Genomic DNA, 25,326 nt, shown 5'->3' with positions numbered 1-25,326 from the left:
AACACGTATGTGGGGAACACAGCGTCTCGGCGCGCCGTGAATCCGTCTCGATACACAGTTATAACAGCTGTTACCGCGGACAACAGTGATAACAATAACAATATTTGTGGAATCTGAAAAGCATATATATGTGTACCAGCTGACCAAAAGTTTAACCGAAGACACCGGAAAAAAAAAAAAGCCAAAAAGAGAGAGAAATTGATCGACGTTGGCGTGAAAATACATCCCGGCTCCGTGTATAGTATAATGTCAACGTAGCTCTTCTTTACCGAAGATGGGATATTTGGATGTTGTGTACACAGCCGCGTCTTTGTTATTGTTTATTATCGGATATTGCGAGGCCGAGAGCTACACTTTCAATCCAGACATCGGTGTGGCGTACGAATTCAAGGTTCACGTGGACGCTGGCAAAGAGGAATGCTTCGGACAGTACGTTCCGGCTGGGGCGACCTTTTACGTGGCATTTCAGGTAATTGACGTTTTTATCTCGCGCTTTTTTTTCGTAACAACGATAGCGTTTTATCGAAGGTAAAAGAAATTCTCTTTTACATGAAAATTTTTTTTCTATTTTTTTTGTCTTTTTTTACTTTTTTTCCTACTAAAATAATGTATTTTTTTTTTGGTATAAGTGCGCGTGGCGGAGGACGCAAACCTGTTTATCTACATTCCGGTTTCGGTCTGTGTCTGGGAATAAGAAGCACGCCCATCATTTGTTTACCAAATGAAGCGGCCAGACTAAAGCTGCATTAAGTGTCTTTCAAGCGGCTTTGGGCCAGACAGAAACATGCTCTCGATTTCCAATTATCCCTTTCAGACCCGCGTATTCATTTTTTTTGGCATTTTCGAGATGTTTTTGCATTTTCGGAGCTAATACGTTTAAGACATAAATGTGAATAAGCAAATCCTTTTTCTTTTTTATGTGAAAAAATAATTCACTTTGTTCAATTTTTTTTGTCAGCCAAGGTGATATTCAAGGTATCTTTCGCCCACGAAATTTTTTTTTTAGAATTTTAATGCCAAATTTTATGTAATAAATCACATTTTTCCTCAAAGGCAATTTCTCCTTTAAAACATCTTAATCTTTTGCAGGGGCGTCGGAAGTATTTCGAACCTGTGGGTGCTCGTCTTGAGTTCCATATAGGAAATTTCGATTTCTGAATCAATTCTGTGGGTGCTCGGACCTGTTTTACAAATTTTCGTGGGTGCTCGAGCACCCACAGCACCCCCGGCTCCGACGCCACTGATCTTTTGTTTTCTTTTTAAACGGCGAGTGTTGTTCCCGAACTACAGGTCCATCCTTACGATACGCGGGGCCCGGTGCGAAAATAATAGCGGTAAGATAGGGGCGGGCTTAGGGCAGTGCTACCTGCGCAATTGCACAGGGCGCTAAATAATAGGGGGGCTGCCGGAACAAGTTGGGAAAATTATACATAACTAGGAAATAATTTAATTTTTTTTTTTTTATTAATTACAGCGCAAAATGTATGATAAATTCATGAGCGAAAAAATATTTTCAGAATCGATGGGAAATTTCATTAATTTAGCTATCCCTGTTTGATTCGAGGCCCTGTTGCCTCACGTGTTATAAGAACGAAGAACCAGTCTCGAAAATTAAACATTAATCAGAAATATTGAATAAACATTTTTCATATTGAAAATAGACCAATGGGTCGCAAAGTTGATCGTGTTGTTGCTTTTGGTTGTGACTGGAAAAGGTTAAGAACCCCTGTCTTATCAGTGTGCTGAGACGAGTCACGGGTTGAAAACCACCTGGTCTAAAGTAAAGGATCAGAAAAGAGGAATAACAAGAAAAAATTAAGAAAAATCGATTCACTTCTCAATTTGGACGTCATAAAAGGTTAAAAAAAAAACCCTGAAAGTTCAACTTTTAGTGCTGCCCTCTCATGAAAAGTCTTCAAAGTTAACGTGTTCCATATTTCTTACTCGAAACTTATACAATTCTTTAAGTTGGGACTTATCTTCCTGAGGTTAAAAGAAAAAAAATTCCACAGTGAGAAAAAGCAGAGCGCACATTAATTTATTACGTTTAAAAACTATTTACCTGACATCTGGTGAATTAATTTCTCCCTTGTTGAAGCTTATGAAATACACATTTTTTGATTAAAGTTTTTTGCGAATGCATTGCAACTGACGAGAGTGTAGCGGAACATACATCATATTATGCTTTTTTTTATTGCTTTGGTGTGTTTTATCAATGCCCCAGAAACCATGAAAAGCTCAAATATCAGTATTTTTTTGCTACAGAAAGGATTATTCCAGGGGCTCTTAACAACAGGTCCACAGATCCCTTACGAGTGCTCGTAGAGATTTTAGAGCATACATGCTCAATACTTGACCCGCGTGCCAAATGTAGTCCTCAGTGTCATCTGATGTGGCCCGCAACCACAAACCCAATTTCGTAGAAATGCGTAAGTGACGCATTAGCAGATCACTCAAAGGACCTGTAGTACATTTACAGATCACTCAAAAGACCTGTAGCACATTTACAGATCACTCAAAAGACCTGTAGCACATTTACAGATCACTCAAAAGACCTGTAGCACATTTACAGATCACTAAAGTGATTCACGGCACAGTTATAGATCACTTAAGTACAGGGTCGCAACTAGATGCCTGAGTCAACAGCTGGGGCAAGCACTAATTTTGGCGCGCCCTTGTAATGTTGAAGGTGGGTTAAAGCGTGAAATAAACGCCCCCCTTCCCCCCCTCTGGTGCTCCTCAGACCCGCTTCTCCTCCCCCAATTATGCTCTGCTTAAGTAACCCGTGACATATTTCATTAACCGTTTAAAGGCCGAACTATGAACACTTATTATATTGAAATTTGGAATTCGAGGTCCTATTACATAGATCAACTTTGAAATTTCAAGAACATCGTGTTCATCGGTTGTTCCATAAATGGAACATTGGCACTTGGGGCTGGTACATTGGCACTGGTATGTATATATCGCCTATATTTTCACGATTATTTATTTCTGGAGTACAAATTCAAATTCGCAACACATACTGGTTTTTTTAACATAAAAATGTGTACTGAAAATTGAATTTTTTGTTTCTAGTGTCCGTGATAGAAGAAGAAAAACATATATTTGGACACGTTTGTCACATTGATAACATTTATACATGGTGTTTTTTTTTTTGGCAAAAACCGCACACCGTCCTTGCGTCGCAGACACAATATCATGACCATCAGATGACATGGCATCTATTTTTCAGTTGACAATGTGGACCTGGATGAATAGTTTACCCCTCCCTCGTTCGTAGAAGGTTTTCATTGTGACTTCTCTTCGGAATTTCAAATGCGAAATACGATCCGCTTCTCGCAACTCTGAATGAACTATCCAACATGCTTTAATGGTCGCATGGCAAATATTTTCCAATGGAATCCAGAGCTGAGGTTTCGATCGGATTCTAGAAAGAATTTTTTTTTATCCCATGCAATATATATTTTCGGATTGTTCAAAACTGTGTCTTGCCTTTTCTTGAAACTTTCATATGAATGTTGCACTTACGTTTTGGTCCCTTTTTCTGCCCTGCATCTTTTGAAGGAGTTTTCAGGAGTTTTCTGACACCTCATCTTCGTTGTTGCAAACATTACCCAGCATTTCACACATGCATCAGTTGCAACTGTTGATACTAGATCATTTTCAACAATATCATCTTCATCCGTGTTGCTGGCATTTTCATTAGCAGTTAATTGGCATATATCTACGTCCTCTAATTCGGAATCTGAAAGAGTTTCTAAATATCCCCACGCCTTCTAATGTGAGATATCTTTTTGATATGATTTACACACAACTGAACATAACGAGACTATCTACGATTGTGAAACTCGGTTTGGTTAGTCACAGCTCGCAAAAACATGCATTTCTTTAAGAATGCAGGAACAAAACAGTACTCTCTCAATATAAACAATCCACACCGGAAAGCACATTCATTCCTCTGTGTCATGTTACCCAGAATTAGCCCCCTATACGCATGTCGAATGATAACAACACACCCTGGGGTTTGAACGTGGAAATCGAAGCAGCGCACTGTATATATATAACGATAAAAAACCGGGGATGTTTGAATCAGTTTTTATCTGATATTTTTGTAAATAAAACCTATGTTTGGCCTTTAAATGGTTAATTGACCTGCGGCCATAGGCGGAAATAGACTCGGAAGTCTGGGAGGGGGGGGGGCACGATGATGATGATGTCAATTCATATATACATTAGATCAGTCGACTCCACCTTTGACGCTGGACACTCTGCCCATGCCTGCAACAAAGTTCCAGATCACATAAGCGGTCCGCAGCTCATTTCCAGATCATTTGAAGCAGTGTTTCTCAACCGCCGAACCCTGGCCTCAGTCAAACCGGGCCGTGAGAGTGACTCATCGTTTAATTTTTCCCCATTCATTTCCCATTAGTCGTGCTTATTAACGGGCTTTCCACTAGAAAAAAAAATGCTCAACCGGGCCGCGAACTTCCAAAGGTTGAGAATCACTGATTTAAGGGACCCGCGACACAAATCAAAATGACTCAAGCGACCGCGGCACATTTACAGATCACTTCAGTGAGTTGCGGCACACTTCCAGAGTACTTAAGCGGCTCGCGGTGCACTTCCACATCACACGCGGCACATTTCCAGATCAGTTAAGTGACCGGCGGCGCTGTTCCGGATCAATTTAGTGGCATGCCACAAGTTTTCAAACCACGAAGTGGTCCTCGGCACGTTTTCAAGCCAATGAAGCGGCCCGCATTCTCCTAAAATTTGAGCACCCTTGTTTTAGGGGAATCCGTGAGCTTGGGCGAGAAAACAATAACTCTTTGCATACATGCTCGGCCCACGATGTGGCCAATGATGAATAGCCGAACCCCACTCAAGAGGCCTAAGAAAGATTATCAAATCACTTTGGCGGCCCGTGGCAAATTGCAGATTACCAGTGGCTCGCGATGCATTTCCAGATCATTTAAGCTGCCAACGGTGCGAATCCAGATCATTTAAGCTGCCAACGGTGCGAATCCAGATCACTTAACCGACCCTAAGCACATTTCAAATCACTTGAGAGACCCGCGACACAATTTCAGTTCACTTGAATGACTTGCAGCCCACTTGCAGAGATCACTTAAATGCCCCGCGATACACCGTTTACTTAAGCGGCCCACTGCAATTTTATAGATGACTTAATGCATCTTTCCAGATCACTCACGCGGCCCACGCCACATTTACAGATTACTTAAATTGCCCGAGGCACATTTCCAGATGACTCGAGTGGCCCGCACTACCCTCAAAAGGTTGAGAACCTCTCCTAACCGGCCATTCTTATAGGTGCTCAGGGTGGGCCTGTTAAGAGAAAATACTAAATAATCAAAGATGATGTCTATCAGTCTTGACAAGTCACCACGGCGACGAAAAAAAATTGATTTTAGCGTCTAAAATTCTCTGTGATCACTAAATTTGGTCTGATGAAAACACAAAATTTACGTAATCACCATCACAGCGTTGACCACCAACGTGGAAAAGAGTCACTTAGTCCTTAAAAATGATGCACAGTTAATAGTCGAATCCCTTTTCAACGAATACCGTATGGCGAAAATCTCGTTTTAACGAATACTTTTTTAATCCCCGAGATTAATTTACATAGGAACAATGCAAAAAACTATAATTCCTTTATAACGAAATTTCGTTATAACGAATTGATTCCGCCAGTCTCTTGGAGTTCGTTATAACGGGATTCGACTGTATATTCAAATAGGGCTGGGATTAGAGAAGGGGGTGGTAGGGCAAAAGAAGCAACTGTGTGGCAACTTGTGCGGCAAATTTTAGGGAGGGATTAAAAACACTTTCTGAAAAACACAAAAATCCGAATGACCCATGTACTTAAATCCCGTTTTGTGGCCCAGAGCACCCCCTCCCTCGGATTCGACTAGAAATTCAACTACTGTATACCCGTCCCCTAAATGGGAAGCTAATAGGGCTTCTCTTCAGCCTGTGGGGCCTCGGTATACACCAATTTTTTTTTTCATTCTCTAAATTTATTATATCCCGTGAAAAATCTTGCCCTGCGGGCCCACCAATGGGAACTAAGGAAAGTTCCTAAGGACATTCTTTGGAATGTGCGGTCGTTGAACCTATGCCACTTTGTTTTATCAATACGAGAAAAATAGCACGCCATATAATAATGATTTATTTATTGCAAATTTTTAATGGATCCTTGCTCCGGTGGATACGATATTGATTTTCCCAAGAGTCCATTTCTGACGGTGACATGCGTTCATCGCTGGATAAAGCTAAGCACTAGAAACGGCTTTATGCTGGACTTATTAATCGAGGTAGTCACCTGTGGGCTACACAAACTTTACCGCCCTTATATCCCTTTAAAAAACTTTATCGCCCTTATCTTTCTTGACCACTCATTCTTCAAGTCTGCATCCTATGCCGTAGCTTAGTCCCTGTAAATATGCCTCTACGTCACTTTTTTTGGTCACTCGCATGCTTGCATACAGTCACACATCTGATTGCTCATCTGGTCCCCCGCTGTCTAGGTCACTCTTATGTTTACTCTCTTCGCTCCAGAGGTATACATATGTGTACCTTCATTTTTAATACGTAGTTTTATAATGATTCTTTATTCAAGTTAAGACTTGAGGTGCACATATGTGTACCTAACTCAAGTGGACCTAGTAAAGATATCGACCCAACCAAAAGGGCATTTCGACATACAATAAACGAATTAACAAGAAAAAAAAATTAGTACTGGCTCAGGTTTGAAGAGGTTACATACTCTCTAAGTAACCATTCCCATGCTCACTCACTCTGTATGTCCGCGACACACACTTCTTTTGGTCACTCACTGACGTGGTTCCTCGCGCGGTCTCTAGGTAACTATTTCGGTCAATGTTTTGGTCCCTCACTGACCTGATCCCTCGCTATCTAAGTAACTCTTTTTGGTCACTCTCATGCTTACACACTCTCTAAGTAACTATTTTGGTCACTCAGGTGCTCACATTCTCTAGGTCAGCGATTTCCAACGTAAAAATTGTCGCGGAACCTTTGATAATGATAACGAGGCTGTTCTACGGAACTCACGCAGATTTTGAATATTCATTAAAAAAAAGGTGTTTCCCTATTGCACAGACCTATGGTTTCTATCGTACAGAATTTCAATATCTGTGAGGAATGACAAAATAACACGTTTAGGGCATTTTTTCCCTGCGCAGCAGAAAACACGGTGTTCACTGCACATTCTCCGACTCTAACTGTCCATTTTGGTAAACGTATTCACTACGAAAAGTTGTGCCTTTCTTAGGTACTTTTGTCCATAATCAATAAACAGGTAAAACTATCCTCAAAAATATGCATTTTAGGAAGATATTGAGAAATAACTATTCAGTGCAGCAGTGTTTCTCAATCTTTTTTCACGTGCGGCGCCCTTGCCCTTCATCGATGGCTCCCCGAACAGTTATATATAAGTAGATACTACACCCCACGGAGAACCACAAAACAGTATTTCCAGCTTGCCGCGATACACACTTCGAGAAACACTGCAGCACAATATTATATTTGCTTCAGCTCAGCACGATTTTTTTAAGAAGGCAAACTATAATGCATTTTCCATAGATGCTAGCAAGGGATTCCAATGTAAGGATATTATTAACACGGTGCTTTTCAACGGAGAGTAGTTATTATTATTTGGCATTGAGTGTTGTTTCACTCCTTTTGTTTATTTCTAAATTTATTAAGGAAGGGATGCCTTGAACTTTAATAAATGTACCCCCAGGGACGTCCTAACGATGCCCTGCCTGGCACGGCCAGGGGTGACTTCTTGGGTGCATAAGGGGCAGGATAATGGGATCAGGTCCTGTGATGAATAGCAGCTGCCACATGAGCAAATGCTTCATTTTTACAAGCGGAAATTCGAGCGATTGACAAGAGCCACGTAATTTTAGGCAGGGCCTCAAATAGGAAAAGGGCAGAAAGACCTGCTCCCTGGGTGCTGAATCAGAAGTGTCGAGTTTACTGTTTTCCGTTTGAAATTACGGGGGGGAGGGGAGTGCCAAATGGACAGTGGCCCCGGACAACAGAGTAAATTTTCGTTTCTAGTTGGGGCCCTGATTTTAGAGCTTTCCAATTAGGACTTTGCAACTGAGGTCCCCGTACCATGCCTGGGCGTGACTCATGTTCAGATGGTCCTGGGTGTCTTGTAAAGCACACGCAAATTCTTAAATCTGAGAATCCTCAATTCCAGTGAATAGTGAGCGAGAATCGTTTGTTCGAGATCACTGGGAAACTCTTGTAGCCAAGGCTAGCTCATGGTGGTGAAGATGAATCAAGACGACTTCATCACACTAGATTCTTGTATTCGTTTTAAGCATTTTCTCAAAGACACAGTCACTAGTATATGGAAGAAGTGATACCTTCACTTCACAAAAAACGAACAGTGAATATTTTCTGCAAAGAGAACTTAGGTGATATTGCAGAGTTTTCTAGTGAACTTGAAAGTTTTGCCAAGATGGAAGCAATGCACTCCAGTTTCCCGAACTGAAAGTCAATGAAGTACAGCCGAATACATGAAGTTCACGAGGACCCAGGTTCAATCCCACTGACGACACAGTAGTGGTCACCTGAGTTGGTTTTCTGTGGTTCCCATCTCCCCGTTAAAAAATCTCGCCACAGAGAGCAACAGGCCTACAACAGTACAATCATTACACTTCACTCACAATTTGAAATATAGATGGCAGTACTAAAAAATTAGACAATACTAGATACACACTCAGACTGTTAGGTACACACAATTTGTTATAGACTCTGCCATGAAGCTGGGGTGGAGAAGATCTCACCAAGTCTGGTGAAAGAGTCCGTCCTGGTGTTCATTCATTCTGAATTCCAGGAGGTCATCAAAAAGACAAACTTAAGACCCGACAAGAGCATAATGTAATAAGAGCAGAAAATAATGAGGATGTCATACAACTAAATAAACATGTGTAACCGTGTATATGAATATGATTAAAAGACATGCTGTCACATCCCCCCGGGTATTTCAACAACTTTTTTTTTTCATAAAATCGTTATTTATATAGTATTATGTAATTTGAGCATTTTTTATCATTCACTTTGCACTCTTATTTAATGTGCAAAATAGTTTAGAAAACAAGAGGTACAAGTGAAACATATCATTATCAAACGATTATTTTGATTTTCATAAAATTTAGAAATGCTTTTTGAATCTGCTGTAAATTAATGACAAAACTCAATGTAAGCACTAAACCAATTTGTTTCAGAGTTTGCATACAATTTTCCATTGTCACTTAACTGCCACATTGGGGACTGCCGGCCTTCAAATGACAAATTTCACAAAAAAAAATTGAAATTTATTTTATTTGTGCATTTGAAAGTGCAGTTATTCTGGGATTCAAAACTGTTTCATTTTATCATCCCTACAACAACTAGAAGCAAAGTTAACCCTTTAAAAGGCCATTTTTCTCTCTCAAATTTCTAGATTTTTTTGGCAGTTTATTATTGCTTTAGTGAATATCATTAGATGAAATAACTTTTATGATATTGAATATGTCCCTCTCCAAGTCCTTTGGGGGGCAGGAAGTATTGTTCCCCAAAAAATTCACAATCTTGAGTGGTGGGGGGGGGGGGCAACCAATGATCTCAGTCATCAAGGCTTGAATGCGCGCCAATTTCCGGTCAAAAAGTCTTGCCGCAGAGAGCAAAAGGCCTACAAATATTTCAATCATTATTACACTTCAATCACAATTTGAAATACAGATCGCAGTACTAAAAATTCACACACAACGTTATAGTACTCAGACTGTTGGGTACACACACTCACAATTCCGGCACAACTCAATCGATAGTAAATTCCCCATAGCAATAGACCAGAGTTGTGCTCGGGTTTGAAAGAAAGTCATATAATAGAAACACAAAACTATTACAGTGAGGAAAGCACTTCTCAAAGGAGTATTTAAAAATAACTAGTATGTGGGAAGTATACTTCCCACGACCTTCAGAAAGAGTTAATTGAAACTAATGCTCTTAGTCTGACAATTAAATCTTTGAATGTTCTGAAGATTTTTTGTTGTTTTTGACCTTTTCCCTTCTCAACAAACTTAATTTCTCAAGCATTTTCCAAAATATCTCTATGAAACTTTCCCACTGTAGTTTAAACAGCTCTGGCTGCACAATGAACTAAAAACAAAGCAATATGTTTGAAATTTTTTTATTTATGTGATTCTGAGTCGAGAATATCAAGTATTTAACAAAAAATGTGTATTTTTGCACATAAACAACATCATCTCAAAAATTTTTCTCTCACAGTATTCTAAAACTTAAGTTATAAGCACGCAACAATGTCAGAGTAACAATCTCTGTGAAGAACATGTTGATACAAGCAGTAGTTTTTAGTCTGCACTGTCTAGCAGAAATATTGAAAATATGACAATTTTACATATAAGATTGGCAATAATTGTTTTTGCCAAAATATTCATGAAACAATATTTTCTTAATTATATATCATATGCAAATCAAAACTATATTTGTTTTATCCAAAATGACTTTTTTTTTTTAAAAAGTACCCGAAAGGCAGGCAGTCACTTTAAGCCAATTTTTCTCAGAATTAGATATATGCCACTTGCCTTGTGCCTCATATAATCTCAAAATCGGTGATTTCTGTTACATACATATATTTTGTGATACAATAATCCATTTGATATAAAAAAGCTTGATAGTATCAGCATACTGAGAAAAGGATACATTGAACAGAAAAAAAGAGCTTTAGAATATATAAGTAAAATTACTATAAAAGTGGCTAAAGATTTGAATACAAATATATAAAAACTGCATTATTCATGTCTTTTTTTTTCTTAGGTGATGAGAGGTGGTGATGGTCAAGCTGGATTTGCAGTTAGAAACCCAAGTGGCCAAATCGTCTTACCTTACTTCTGGAAACAGAATGCAGAATATGAAGAGCAGGCAACCTTACCTGGTAAGATCCATTAAATCTGAATTTTGAATCAATAAATTGTAATATTATGATTTTTCCTCTGTGCTTAGAGCAGGGGTTTTCAACCTATGACCCATGGGCTAAATGTGGCCCTCAGAGCTTTTTGCCATGGCCCACTCATCATTTTGAGAAAATAGCTATTTGAGATAGGAAAAATTAATTAAAAAAAATGTTAAAGAGTGCAGTCACTGAAATCTATACTGCTGTATTTAGAATAGTGCCACACTTTATAGATTCATTAATAATACAGTGCTTTGGTACATTGAAACAGCCGTCGTAATGAATTCAGAGGACCCCGAGACAAAACACTTTTTGAGACATATCATTTCGTGTTTCTCAGAGGCAAAATTCTGCATCCAAAAGGTATACATAATAACAGAAATTGCTGAAAAACACCTTGATGAAATAATTTTATAATTTTTAATAATTAAATTATTCAAAAAAATAATTTCATAATTGAAAATTTATGAAAAAAAATAGCTACAGAACTACTGAAAGAAATAATTGCAGAACTACTAGTAGAAATAATTGCAGAACTACTAGTAGAAATAATTGCAGAACTACTAGTAGAAATAATTGCAGAACTACTAGTAGAAATAATTGCAGAACTACTAGTAGAAATTATTTCAGAATTATTGAGAGTAAATTTAGAATTATTGAGAGTAAATTTAGAATTATTAAAAAAATTACTAGCTCCTGATAAAAAAAAAAATTGAGAACTTGTGCAAGAAATGGTTTTACGATTAATAAAATTTTAAAACCAATGAAAAAAATAATTTCATAGTTATTGACACAAAGTTTGGAATTAGTGAAAATATAATTATAGAATTAACGGACCAATTTCACGATTATTAAAAGAAATATTTTTAAAAAATTGGAAGGAATTATTTCAAAATGAATATAGATTCAAATTTAATGGAACAAATAATTTTAGAGTAAATAAAAGTGTTCAATAATATGGGGAACTTTGTTTAATAACGTGGAATACCATGGTACGAATTGGTGGCCCACAGGCTCCATGGAAAATTTTAATTTGGCCCACAATGTCTGAAAGGTTGAAGACTCCTGATTCAAAGTATATATATATATATCTTTGATTTCTTATAATTTCCTTTTTTTTCAGGATACTATGTACTTTGCATTGACAACTCCTTATCTCGATTTGCACCAAAATTAGTCAGTTTGTATGTCAATGCTTTCAAACGTGATAGTTGGGAGAGCTATGTGAAAGATCTCGAAAACACTGACGTCACAGTGGCCAATTTTACGGTACGTAAAGATATCAAATTCAATTGTGTGTGTGCATGGAGAATGGGTAAAAAATTATTGATTTCAGAATTAACTCTTATAATTAATACCTGGCAATGAAACATAACCATGGTATGAAATTTTTATAAAGTGAAATATAGATCTGGGCTTACATTATGAAAGTTCATTTATGAAACTTGAAACATACAACCAATAAGCTTATCGGTTACTGAGCGAATGCAGCCAATAAACTTGGTAGTTATATTTGTGAAGTTTTATGAGATTTTTTATAAAATATTTTATAGTGCAATACTGGCTTATACGTTCAAAAAATATTTTCAGTTGATTCACCAATTTACACAATAAGTTTCATTATACATTTTTTTATTGAAGTTGTATGTGTGTTTTTGAAATGTTATAGGCTTGACTGCTCTCTGTGGAGAGACTTTTTTATAAATGAACTTTTGATACTAGTGTACAAGAAGTCCTGTTTTTCAGAACCTATTAATGAAGAAGCATATCCTATATATTACAAATATCCATTATACTAGTGTATATATATATATATTCTGTTATATATCCATGTACTATATATACTCTAGCATTTTGCTTTTCCCCAGTTGTGACTTGTTAACATTGTCTTTTCTAGAATACCTTGCAAATTGTGGATGGAAGAATCGGTGAAATGCTCAAGTACCAAGACCATTCACGAAAACAAATGTCAAAAGACTGGTACCTTGTCGACAGCAACCATTCCTACATACAGCTCTGGTCAGGAGCACAGTGTGCCGTGATATTTCTAACATCAACTTTACAAGTCTATTTTGTGCGCAAACTTTTTGAAGTAAAAAATGTCACACCTACTTCCAAACCAAGAGCGTGAGAAACTTAATAAAGAAAATAATATTTTTAATTTGCATTTTTTTTTCTCTTGACAAAAATACATATCATATCAAATTTTGATAAAGTCTATATATGTCAAAAACAAACGAACACAAAAGATGTGATTGTATCAACCAACGTAACTGGAAAGCTTTCAAAGGGTTTGCTGGTAACCTGTAAATAAAAATTGCCATTCTACTTATCATTATTACGAAAAACTTTCGTTAAAATATTTCTATATGCAACTTTTCTTCAGAAAGATTATAACCAACAAATTTTCAACTACTGAATAACAATTATTTTTTCTTTTGTCCACTATGTGATAGCATTCAGGGGCAGCTCTTGGACCATGCAACCTCAGTGCTGTTCCAGAAGGGGCATAAAATCAGAGGTGAAAGTGAAAGGGTGAAAAAAATCTTTTTAGACCAAAAATACATGGTTGGGGAGGAGGGGGGGGGGGGGCTTGCATAAAATAGGACCCTGCACGGTAGAGATTTTTTTTCAAGCCACTCCTGCTCATATTTGCCACTTTGATCTGAAGCAGTTTCCCAAATTTTTTGTTCCATTTTGCCCCCTTTTTACAAAAAAATTTGTCTTCTTACTGTTGCCTCCAACTCAAGTCACCCCATAGGATCCTATACTAAATTCAAAGCTTATACGGTCACTCAAACCCTTCCATTGCCCTCCCTTCCCCCACCGGAGGGGGGGGGGTATACTGCCCGCTTTGAGAAACACTCATGTAAATCATACTTAAACAGATAACAGAAAAATTACCTTTCAGACCAGAATGGCCATCACCAGCACATAGTGAACCAGAGCAAAGAAAATTTTTGATTGTTTTATACACAGTGAAATTCCTATGTAACAATAATTGCCTATATAATAATGTTACTCTCAAATGTTGATGCACTTTTCGTAAAATAGACCTTTCACTCTATTTTGTTCTATATTTACTCAAATAGGTAAAATATAAACGATTATCATTATACAATCGTGTCATTCTAGCAATGCTACTGTTTTACAAGTTGACAAGATTTAAACATATTCTTGGCAATAAAATAGATTCCGAATCTTCACTCATAAGCAGGTTGTTCAAAACGCACATAAAACTTTGTGAGGCAATAGACAAAATCAGAAAGAGTTATATTTGCATAAGTAAGCTTGGTTTGAAACATCCCGCTAAGGCAGGGCTTGGCAGATCCAAGTGCCCTATACATTATTACTGAATTGAGGTCTAAGGACAAGACAAGATATTTGGAATTCCTGTCAGTGTGTCCACTAACATAGAAAGAGCTGAATTATTAACTTAAGTTATTTATAAGTAAGAAAACAAAGATTATTTTAGACCATTTTTTCAGTAGGAAAGCATGTGCTCAGCACCTAAAAATTTTGGCTGCACTTTATTTTGCACTGCATTTTTCTTTTCATTTGTCAAGTTGCACTCTAAAGTGATACTTAAATAATAACAAAAGACATTAAATCTTCAGAAAAATAACTTATGTCAATAGTTATATGTAACCTTCACTCTAATTTTATTCTACATGTGTGCCCCCCTTCCCCTGTGCACTGATATGTCATATCCACCTGTGGTGTATTTCATGATTTTGTGTCAGTGCATGCACCCAGCTGGAGGGAACAGTGTTCACATGAAACATGTGTGAATTAGATTTCTATAACATTCTACTTATTTTGTTAGCATAGTTCAGGACCGCACAGTATGAACAATACATTATGAATTACCTGAAAGAAATGCTTTCACAGAACTTCACGTTGTTATATGCTCCAGAATGCCTTGGTGGATGAGTTTCTCACAATCTACTCTTTGAAGGAAATGCTGTAAAAATAAATAGAAGTTTTACAAATTTGAAAAATTATACCAAAATGTGAAATATTCTCTCTATAATTCATCTCAGATGTTTCAGAAGACCTATAAATATGGGATTATTAAAAAAAATAACTGATTTTTAAAACTTGAAAGGAAAAATATTCTAAACATAGAAAAAAAAAAAGACAACAGCAAACAACAAGGGAAATCTATAGATTTCCTAACATGTTTTGACACTCTATAGATGCAGTGCAGTTACTCCTTCATATTTAGATGGCAATAAGCCTATTTTGATGTATCAAATATACTCACATTAAAATTCACATTGTCAAAACACATTAGGAAATTAGTAGTATTATTTGCCTTTATCATTTTTTTTTGTAGTATAAGTATCAATCAAAGTATCTGACATCTTATAATATCAGGCAATGGGGGGTAGCACATGAAGAAATTAATTGGCCAGATAACAGGTTAAAAGTGCAATTTGAGGAAACATGAGAAAATTCCCTGAATTAATGAATATGATCATTCTTAGCAAAATTTAAAATTGAACTGTAGGCATAATGAAAAGCACATTTTAAATAGAATAAATTATCTAAAGAGCATTTGCAGTAGAGAATAATTCATCTGCCAACAGGAACTACTCAAAAAGAAATGCTAATGTGATTTAATACAGATTTAAAAACCATGAATAAATTTTAAAATCGGCATGATAAATGATTAAAACTTTCATCCAGAAATTAATCCCTGTTAATACATGAAAATTCTATGTAAGGATACACTCTATAATTTCTATAATTATAATTGTCTATATAACAATATCACTCTGGTCCAGACGTGATTTTCATATGGTGTTAATAGATTTCATCTATGACAATAATTCCTGTATAATGATACATTTCTCTGATCCCTTCAGTATTTGTTTTGTCAGCATCAAGGGCTCCCACTCAAAAAATGAGAAAAAATAGGAAAACGCAGGACTGTAAAGTAGGATGGGGGAGGGTAACCCCCCTTAGACAACATAATCATAGCATAATGGAAAAAAATCCCTAAAAAAATTTTTCTTTGCAAAAAAAAAAATTCAAATTATTATAAAAAAAAAATTTGTTTTGTGTGTGTAAATTAACTTTTTTTTTTTCAAAGCACTATTTCAGCTTCCTATAAGATTGACTCAAGCCAAAGCAAAATGACAAATGGCTTGGTTAGAAAACCAATTTTCGGCCAAAACAGTGCACTAGCAACCACAGATAATTCTTTGCTGTCTCTCCTCATATATATTACATTCTTTTTTGGAGTCTTCCAAAGTGCAGATCTTGTCAACTCTCTTCGACAATGCACAGCAAATTTTGAACACATACCTTTTTTAAGAATGACGCTCCTTCGAGACCACTTTCAAAATGTGTAGATTACAAGATCTGATGTAAATAAGGCAAGGTGAACCAGATAGTTTTACTGCATTGTCCATTATTTTTTAAAGGAATTTGTTCACATTTTACTGCTCAATATGCCAGTGTAATCATTTTTGACAAATGAAGCACTTCCATTTCTAGCTCTTTGCTGAGCATTGTAAATATTGTTTATGCCTCTTCATGCCTTAAAAATACAGAAGACAACTGGAAGAAGACTATTGGGAGCATCAGAAGCACGAAACCTCGAATAGGCCTATGTATTTAACTGCTTTGAAATGCAAATGTTGTTTCACCTATTTGCACCATAATTTTGAATGGTGAATGTTAGTTAATGTCCAAGACCATGAAGTAATAAATACAAAATTATTTTTCCATCCAGACAGAAGTTTGTAATGACTACTATACTTGTTGAACCCTCAAACTAAGGCAGATGAAAAATTAATCAACCAAATGGTCCCCCCTCCATAAATAACCTTAAAAATGATAAAATTTCTGCTTTGGAATCATTAATTACATTCTCCAACATTTGTAATATTTCGCAATATATCAATGATTTCCTGCTCAATTAAAATCAATTACACAAATTTTGTCGATAGGATTTGGTGGAAAAGTAGGACATTTTACCAAAAAGTAGAACGAGTGGGAGCCCTGCAGCATTTATAATATCAATATCCACTCTATATCAATAATTATACTTACAGTGCTGTTTTTCGTTAAAAGAACAACATTTCCATCACTGGTATCAAATTCACCATAGTCTGTCAAGCAACGCACCTAAAGATAAAGAATTTAAACAATCAAAAATAAGACTAATGTCATGAAGTAAATTGTCATTTTGAATTATTCTTCAATAAAACAACATAAAAGACGGTTTAATAATCTGATAATCTTAATTGGCTCAGAAAAATAGGTTATATATACTTCTTAAATGTCAGATTTTGTCATTGATAATCAATATTCATTTGATAACGAGTAAATACAAGTCCAGAAAAAAACTATCAAAATATTATATTTCATAGTCTTTTCTGCTAGAAAATTTGCAATAGACTCAAGCAAATACAGTATTTCAAGGATGTTTCTACAGCCATCTCATAATGTGAACGAAACGATAAAGAACCAAAAAAAAAGTGCATACTTTAATAAATAAAGATTTAGGGGGCTGTAAATGCAGAAACAAATCCAATCCCATGCCACCGATTGAGCTCATATAGGTTGCCATCATCTTGTTGTAGTTGGCAAGCCATTTTCTCTGCAAAAATTAAAATCACATCTATTTATTTTTTGTATGGCATCACAATTTGTTTTTTAAAAATCAACAAATCTGCATTTAGAAGAAAAAAAAATACAAAGGTATGCATAGAAATATAATAGTTTTACAGCATGTTTTTCTCTCTTATAAATTATGATTGTATAAATCATATCATATCATATTATAAATCATCAAGGTATCATTGTATAAATAATTATTACAATGATACCTAGCTAACTGGCGGACTCACATCGTGAGAACCCAGGTTCGAACACCACTGTCGCCACAGTGGTAGTCAGCTAAAATTGGTTTCCTGCGGTTCTCCCAACTTTGAGGTGCAAATGTGAGCCGATCTCCCCATTGAAAAGTCTGGCCACAGAGCAACAGGCCTACAATGGTGCAATTAATCAAACATTGCACTTCCCTCATGGTCAGAAAATTGATGGCAGATGGCAGCACTATACACAATAAGCATTACACAGAAACAAACTTCATGTTAGGTTCACAAATCGTACAAGCAATCAACAAACAATCTGACATATAAAGATTTGCTAGAAATTAGAGGAAAGTGTATAAGGTGCATGTACGGTTGAGTAGTAGTAGTAGATACCTCTATGGTATAATGAAGATAATGTGTTCCAGAATCACATTTGTTTGCTGAAACATGATTTTGCACAGGTTTCTATGAAAAAGTGATTGATTTGTTCCAGGTACTACCTGAAATTTGAAGCTGTTTTTAAAACCCAAGGAACGCTATAAAAAAAAGATGGAAACTGATAGAAAGCTAGAATGAACAGCTTCAAAATTGGAATGAATGAGAATTTACAAGAATATGCGATACTGAAGTGTCTTTTTATTTTACACTATTTACACCCAGTCAAGTTTGTAGGTATCCCCATCTGTTTGTGATTTTGTCTGTTCATTTCCATGTCTGGTACATGCAGATGGAAAAGATAAGCTCCTAGAATGTGTAGGCTGTTCAGTTTGATGCTAGGAGTCTTGTAATGAAAAAATGTGTGTGTGTGTGTGTGTGCTGAAAACATAGGCTCCTTTTCTTTTCAATGCATTTTTTATTAGCTGAATCTTTCATTTTACATGAAATGGTTCAAAGGTTGGAGAAGCTGAAGTACATTCGGAAAAAAATCCTGAGGTGGACATGAGTTAATTTGGCTTAAGCAAAGCTGCATTAAGATGCACTTTCAACCAGCTTTGGGCTCGAGTGGCTATGACCTTGATGATAACTGGTTCTAAAATTAAGCTCATGATGTTGGTTAAGTCGTGGCATTCGTTAGCCAGGGTATCACTGTATGATAATTACGATCATTTGATATAAACTGAAAAAAAGGTTATTATTTTCCTCTGCTGTTTTAACAATTCATTATTTTATGAATTTTCAATTTGAGAAACAAAGTCACCTCAGCATCTGTAAGACACACACGAATATCATGAGGAAGAACAGCACCAAAACTCCACCTGATGTCTCTGATATTTTGTAGCCTGTTATACCTGATGAAAATTACATGGTTTTTTAAAAACAAAAGTTATTATGTTTCTCATTAAATTTTTAATACAGGCATTCCAATACTTTCACTAAATTAAGATTTATGCATGAGAACTGAAAAAATATGTTCAGTTTGAAGCCAATTGTAAAGTTTAGCTCAATTGAAGCACCAAGTCATAATTTAAACCAAATAAACTAAATAAACAAAAGACAATATTTTAAAAGTCCAGACAATCAAAGTTTTCTAAAACCTGAAATGCGGTATTTCTTTTACATTTTGGTGTGCCGAATGGATACACATCGGTATGGGTATTTTCTCGGAAAAATATTTATTATTATATTAGACTAAAATTGATTATATATATATATAGATAGATAGATAGGCAAGAATTTACATAGCCGGAGCAGACAATCCAGACATCTTATCGGCTTGATGTCCAGGGTGGAACTCTGAGAGTTCCCCTTGCATAACACTAAGTGGCAAATGTATGTCCTACGAGATAATCCTTATCAGTCTTATTTTGGTTTAGTTCTTTTATAAGGATACTACATGAAATGTGTGTGACTGAATTCCCCCCTTATTTCCAATTCTTGGACATTGTAATGGCTCATCTAAGAATTTTATTCAGACAGAGAAGTATAGTGAAACCTAATTTTTGAGGACATTGACAGGACAAAAAGAATTGTCCATAAAAGAGGGTTGACAGTTATTCAGGGGTTTAAAATTCATACTTTCATTATACAAGGAAAATTATTATTTGGTCATAAAAGAAGGGTAGCTATTAATAGGGGTTTTACTGTTATCTTAAAAAATATATCATTTTAGAATTTCCAAAAGGTGGTGCGGTTTATTGCAATACGTGCATGTATTGTAAAATGTATTACTGATTTTAGTACAATGATATCTATGCACAACATCCCTCAGAATAACTTAAAAATGTTCAAATTAATTTTATTGGTGCTTCTTTTTAATATTTGGCTTGTGAAGAAGTAATTTAGCTTCAGCACTGCCTGCAAACATAGTTCTGGCTGAAATTTGGCCCGTGAGCAGAAAAGTTTATTATCCACGCATTAGATGTTAATAGAATATACAGGGTTAGCATAAATGAATGACACGATTTTGAAAATTTGTATTTTTAAAACTATCATACTTAATATAATCTGTGATACATAAAAATGAAGAAAAACATTCTGCAACACTGGTGCATTCTTTAACACCAGAAGGATCAACATTCTACTCTACCTGGAAGGATTGACACTGGTCAAAATGACCGGAGGTTGATTTTCATTATAAAATCTGGATTTTTGTGAGGTTTTTTGTTTAAATGTAGATATGAGTGTGCGTCTGTATTTATAGTTGAGCAATAGAATATAAAAACACTAAAGTTCCCAAATAAATTTCATAATTACATTTTATTTCTAACCCTTTTGTTCCAGAGGCACACATATATGTACCTATTTTCTAATGGTTTTAATGATATTTTGTTCACGTTAAGACTTGAGGTATGAGTAAGGGTACCTACCTAATTAATTAATTAAAAATAATTTATTTGATCATTTTTGTTGCATCAAAGAAAAAAAATTGATAGTCAGTTTTGGCTCAGGTTTGTAGAGGTTAGTCATTTTTTGTTTTTTCGGTGGGGGGGGGGGGTTATAACGTTACCGGTCAATTAGACTGATGATGGTCTGTCTAGGTATAACTAAAAATATCTCGCCGATTTTTTTCTTAAATTTATGATAATTGGACAGCGTGATATTTACACATTTTTAGGAAAAGTCACGAAATCTCAACATCCTGAACGATCTGGTTCATTATGAAAATGGAGAGATTGAAAAATGGTCAAAATGATCAGCGTGATCCTTCTAATGTTAAGTTCTAGATTTTTGGATTTTGGTTGCATTGCTGCAAGGACCAATTGGGTTAAACTGTGCCGAAGTGTTAAGTTCATTGAGTGTTTTCAGCAATATTTAGTTTATAAACAATTGCCAAAAACACCCAATGAACTTGCTGAATAAAAACGTGCTGCATTTTGAACAATTTCTTAAGCTATTGAATATGTGAAGTTGCAAATTGTGTGGATTTACAAATTACTGATTAGGTGTTTATTGTGTTACGAAAGGTTCTCATCAAGCATTTCCAAATGGAAAAAAAAACTGTTTTTCTTTATTGTTATGTATCACAGATTATGTGTAACAGTTTTGGCAATAGGAATTTTTTAAATTGTATCATTCCTTTATGTTAACCCTGTATAAAACAGGAATTTTTTAACTTTATTTTACAACTTACAAATACGCTAGAATGCATCTCTTATTGCGTAGAATCCCAGCATGTCGCAACTGAACTGCAGCATGATATTGGACATCACCGGTCATAGAGGCGTTCCTATATTTGAAAACGAAAGTGGAAAATGATTGTCGAGAAGTATATATTTCGCACAATGAAATACCATTTTCAGTATCATAATTGATGCTGAAAAAAAAATTATGTAAATAATGATTGCATTTGAAACATGATTTCATTCTTCTTGGGTTCTAAGGCAGATCTATATAAAGTCAATTTGAAATATGCCAAATACCGGTGGAAGTCCAACTTTTTGTGTGGCTCCAGAACCTTCACTATTAAAGAGTAGTTAAAAGAGTGAAGCTAATGATAATTCTAAGTTTTCCATCTGCTGCGGCATTTTTTACTAATTGAAATTTGGCTGCAACAAGGCTCTTTTTAAGGTCAGGATCACACTATAAAAGTTTCATAAAAGATTACTTACAAAACTTGGAACAAAATCCAATAAGCGTAATGGTTAAATTTGAGTGAATGTAAGTTGCTTTTCCAAGTTTTGTAAAAGATCTACGTATGTAACATTCACATGGTTACATTCACTCGAATGTAACCTATACGCTTATTGGTTAAATTTTTCACATTTTATAAAAGAAATTTTATGAAACTTTTAATTTTGGCTAGATCCTTAGATTCATTGGTTCACCCCACAAGAAATTATTGTCAAATACTTTTTAAACAAACCTCATACTAATCTTACGATGCTAGATATCATACCAATCTAACTGCACTGTAGTTTGTTAGGTAGGCCTATGTTCCCGACTTGAGCACAGTGAGTAAACCAATGATACATAGGCATTTGAAAATACTCAGATGTAAACATTATTGTTTGAAGAAATACTTTAGTTGTAAAGAGAAATAGAAATTCTTGCCCTAAATAAAGAATGGACAAGAAAAACTAACGATATTGGCAAATATCAGAAAATCTTGGTATATCTCATACACATCATGGAGCAGTTATCAAAGTGTGACAGTGGTTAAATTTTTCTTTAGATAATGACACAGTAGCACAAGCCATTAATTTAATTTTTTAAATGGATTTGATACTGACTTAATATCATTGAATTTATTTTTTTTAAATTTTGAAATGAATTGAATAAATTAGAGAAGAAAAATTTTCAAAATACAGGTCATATGGTCAAGGTTTGGCCAGTGCTGTCTTAACGCATGCATGGGCCCACCCGGGGGGCCTCAGAAAAATGAGAAGTAGTTGAATTTTTCGAGAATTTTTCGAAAAGGGGGGGGGGCAGAAAGGGTGATTGCCTCGGGTGGAAAAAATTTAGGGGAGGCCAGTACGTTTAAGGGGAAACAAAGAATTATATAAAATTATCAAATTTTATATAATTAATGGCTCTCCCACCAATATAAAATTATCAAATTTTATATTGATGGGAGAGCCAAAATCATGTTTGCCCAGGGCAGCGAAAATCTTAGTTACGGCCCTGCATGGTATACATGAGTACATTTCATCACTGATAGATGATGGTATATTTTTGGGAATCTGCGTCTCCCAAAACATCTAATTTTTTTTAAACAGTTTTACTTTACTGTGTAGGCGTTGATTAAAAAAAGTGAATGTTACGCCACTCACACATCAGCTTGGTTTTCTTCAAACAAGGATTTCATTTCCATAAATACTTGTCTCATCACTTCATCCTGTAAAACGCAAAACAGTTAAAATAGTTTATGTTCTTAGAATTAATTTACACATGAAAAATCACAGCAGTGAAATCTTGATAAAATTATACTCTGCGGACAAATAAAAAATATTATTATTGAGGGATTCTTATTATATATATCAAAAGGCAGTGGTTTCCAAACAAGACTTTAGGGGCCGTTCAAGTACTACGTAAGCAAATTTTTAGCCATTTTCGACCCCGCCCCCCCCATTGTTAGCAAAATTTTATCAGCTCTGCCCCTCTGAATCCTAACGCATATTGGTGAGATCAGAGACATACATGGGGGAGGGGGCATGGGGGGGGGGGCTCGTGCCTCACACTGCCAATCAAAAATTTATTTTTTAATGCCAAAAAATATTTTTTCAATTGAAATTTCGAAAGAAAATACTTTTATATGTTATTATAATCAATTTCTGTTAATTTCAATGTTATTTGAAGGGTGTGAACTCAAAATTTATCTTTAATAAATTCATTGTGACCACCCTCTAAGCCATATAATGATAAATTGCATAAGGCCCTTGGTCCACGGATCAAATACAGTCCTGGGGTTATCTGATGTGGCCTGCCCTCCTCAAACCTAATTCTGTAAAAATGCACTAAGCAGCACATTTACAGATCACTTAAATGACCTGGGACACATTTCCAGAACACTTAAGCAGCCCGTAACACATTTAGAGATCCCTTGAGTGACATGTGACATAGTTTTAGAGCACTTAAGTGGCCCCCAGTGCAGTTCTACATCACTCAAGTTACCTATGACACTTTCTCAGATTATTTAAGTGATCCACGGCATATAATTGCGCTTCACTGATGAGCAGCACAGTTCTAGAGCACTTAAGCGATCCAGACACATTTCAAGATCACTTGGATCCGCGAAACATTTAGAGATCACTAAAGTGGCTCTGTGAGGCACTTATCAATAGGCGAAATGTTACTTCAAATGCCCACAAACTATCGAAGATTTTTCTCGTCTTTGGTACACCAAGTAAGATGCCAGTAAAAAAAATTTCATATTTTCATAAAAGGTGGTTGATGACGTAAGCATTATTCAAATCAGATCAAGAAGGAAGCTGAATGTACTATTTTTTAGTTTGAAATTATGGCTGACCGAGTATATTTTCGTTTTTAATTTCAACCCTGCTCCAGAACATTACTTTGCCCAGGGCCTTCAGGAATGGCATCCACAAGGGTGGGGCTGAAAGAGCTCCAGCTCATAGCGATGGATTCGAAGCCCAGGATTTGAACCCCACCATTACTGCATTGGTGGGCGGCTGAAGTTAGTTTTGTGTGGTCCCCAACTTAGGGGCGCTAATGCAAGCCAATCTCCCCTTCAAAAAGTCTCATAGCAGACAGCAACAGACCTACAAATACAATTCAATCATTACACTTCACTTCTAAAAAGTAGATGGCAGGACTGAAAAATCAGACACAACACTATCTACTCAGACTGTTACTTACACACACTTACACTTCCGGCACAACTCACTAAGTAGGCATGGCCCATAGATGTCGATAGACTTGAGTTGTGCTCGGTTTGAAAGAAAGAAAGCCCTGGAGACAATTCTTTTTTTCTTTCACGCTATAAATTCACTATATTGCCGCCCTGCTGCAGAATGTGCGGTCATGCACTCCCCCTCGTTTTGTGAATTTATAGCAAAATGATAAGATTTTCCCTAGGCTGGGAGCCATGGCCCCCACATAGGGGGGTGGACAAGGCCCGGGACGGTTTTCATAAGTTTTTGCTTTTTCACGCTATAAATTCACAGAAAGGGCCCGTTGAAAGTCTGACCGAGGGGCCCGCAAAAGATCCCAGCCTAGGGGCCCTGCTACAGGATGTGGAGGCAGGCCATGGCTGGAGCGCTGTTATTCCTCCCTCGTAGGGCCATTGTCGGCCCTGCATGCAGTCACGGCATGTATACCTACTAACTATTTTGTAAAAAAAAAAAAAAAAGGTACAAATATAAAACACTGTACTTGAATCGGACAGAGATAATCGCATCTTTTCAACTGTTTTATCAAATCTAGAGCTTTATCACCGAGCATTGTAGGGCAGCGAAAAAATCGGTTTGTTTACAATGAATCCAATTTCCCGGGCTTCTCTTTCAGCTATAACTCTATAACTTTTCAGTTGCTGTTGTTGAAGACACGCACTCTGGTCTTATCACCTTAATTTAAATTTCT

At 36.1% G+C, this 25,326-nt stretch overlaps 2 protein-coding genes across 2 annotated transcripts; one reads left to right on the top strand and one right to left on the bottom strand.

Moving 5' to 3' along the window:
- loj (p24 family member logjam) lies at window positions 1-13,178 on the top strand. Its single transcript, XM_089234323.1, has 4 exons — window positions 1-469; window positions 10,882-10,999; window positions 12,141-12,286; window positions 12,915-13,178. The coding sequence occupies exons 1-4, from the start codon at window positions 275-277 to the stop codon at window positions 13,146-13,148; spliced, it is 693 nt and encodes a 230-aa protein (XP_089090449.1). The 5' UTR covers window positions 1-274; the 3' UTR covers window positions 13,149-13,178.
- On the bottom strand, window positions 13,158-25,267 carry LOC149083948 (DNA replication complex GINS protein PSF1-like). The gene is made up of 8 exons (XM_089234325.1): window positions 25,120-25,267; window positions 23,058-23,122; window positions 21,419-21,514; window positions 19,046-19,136; window positions 17,517-17,630; window positions 17,081-17,155; window positions 14,888-14,981; window positions 13,158-13,321 (listed from the first exon to the last, which is right to left on the bottom strand). Exons 1-7 carry the CDS (start codon window positions 25,186-25,188, stop codon window positions 14,913-14,915), a joined length of 579 nt encoding a protein of 192 aa, XP_089090451.1. The 5' UTR covers window positions 25,189-25,267; the 3' UTR covers window positions 13,158-13,321; window positions 14,888-14,912.
- Between the last annotated feature and the right edge of the window lie 59 nt (window positions 25,268-25,326).

The sequence above is a fragment of the Pholcus phalangioides genome, unplaced genomic scaffold, assembly GCF_987345545.1.
Source record: "Pholcus phalangioides strain wild (caught in Gottingen) unplaced genomic scaffold, Ppha-v1.0 ptg000008l_1, whole genome shotgun sequence".
Classification (NCBI taxonomy): domain Eukaryota; kingdom Metazoa; phylum Arthropoda; class Arachnida; order Araneae; family Pholcidae; genus Pholcus; species Pholcus phalangioides.
Note: the sequence above shows the minus strand (reverse complement) of the source record. Positions and strands in the feature narration are given on the sequence as shown.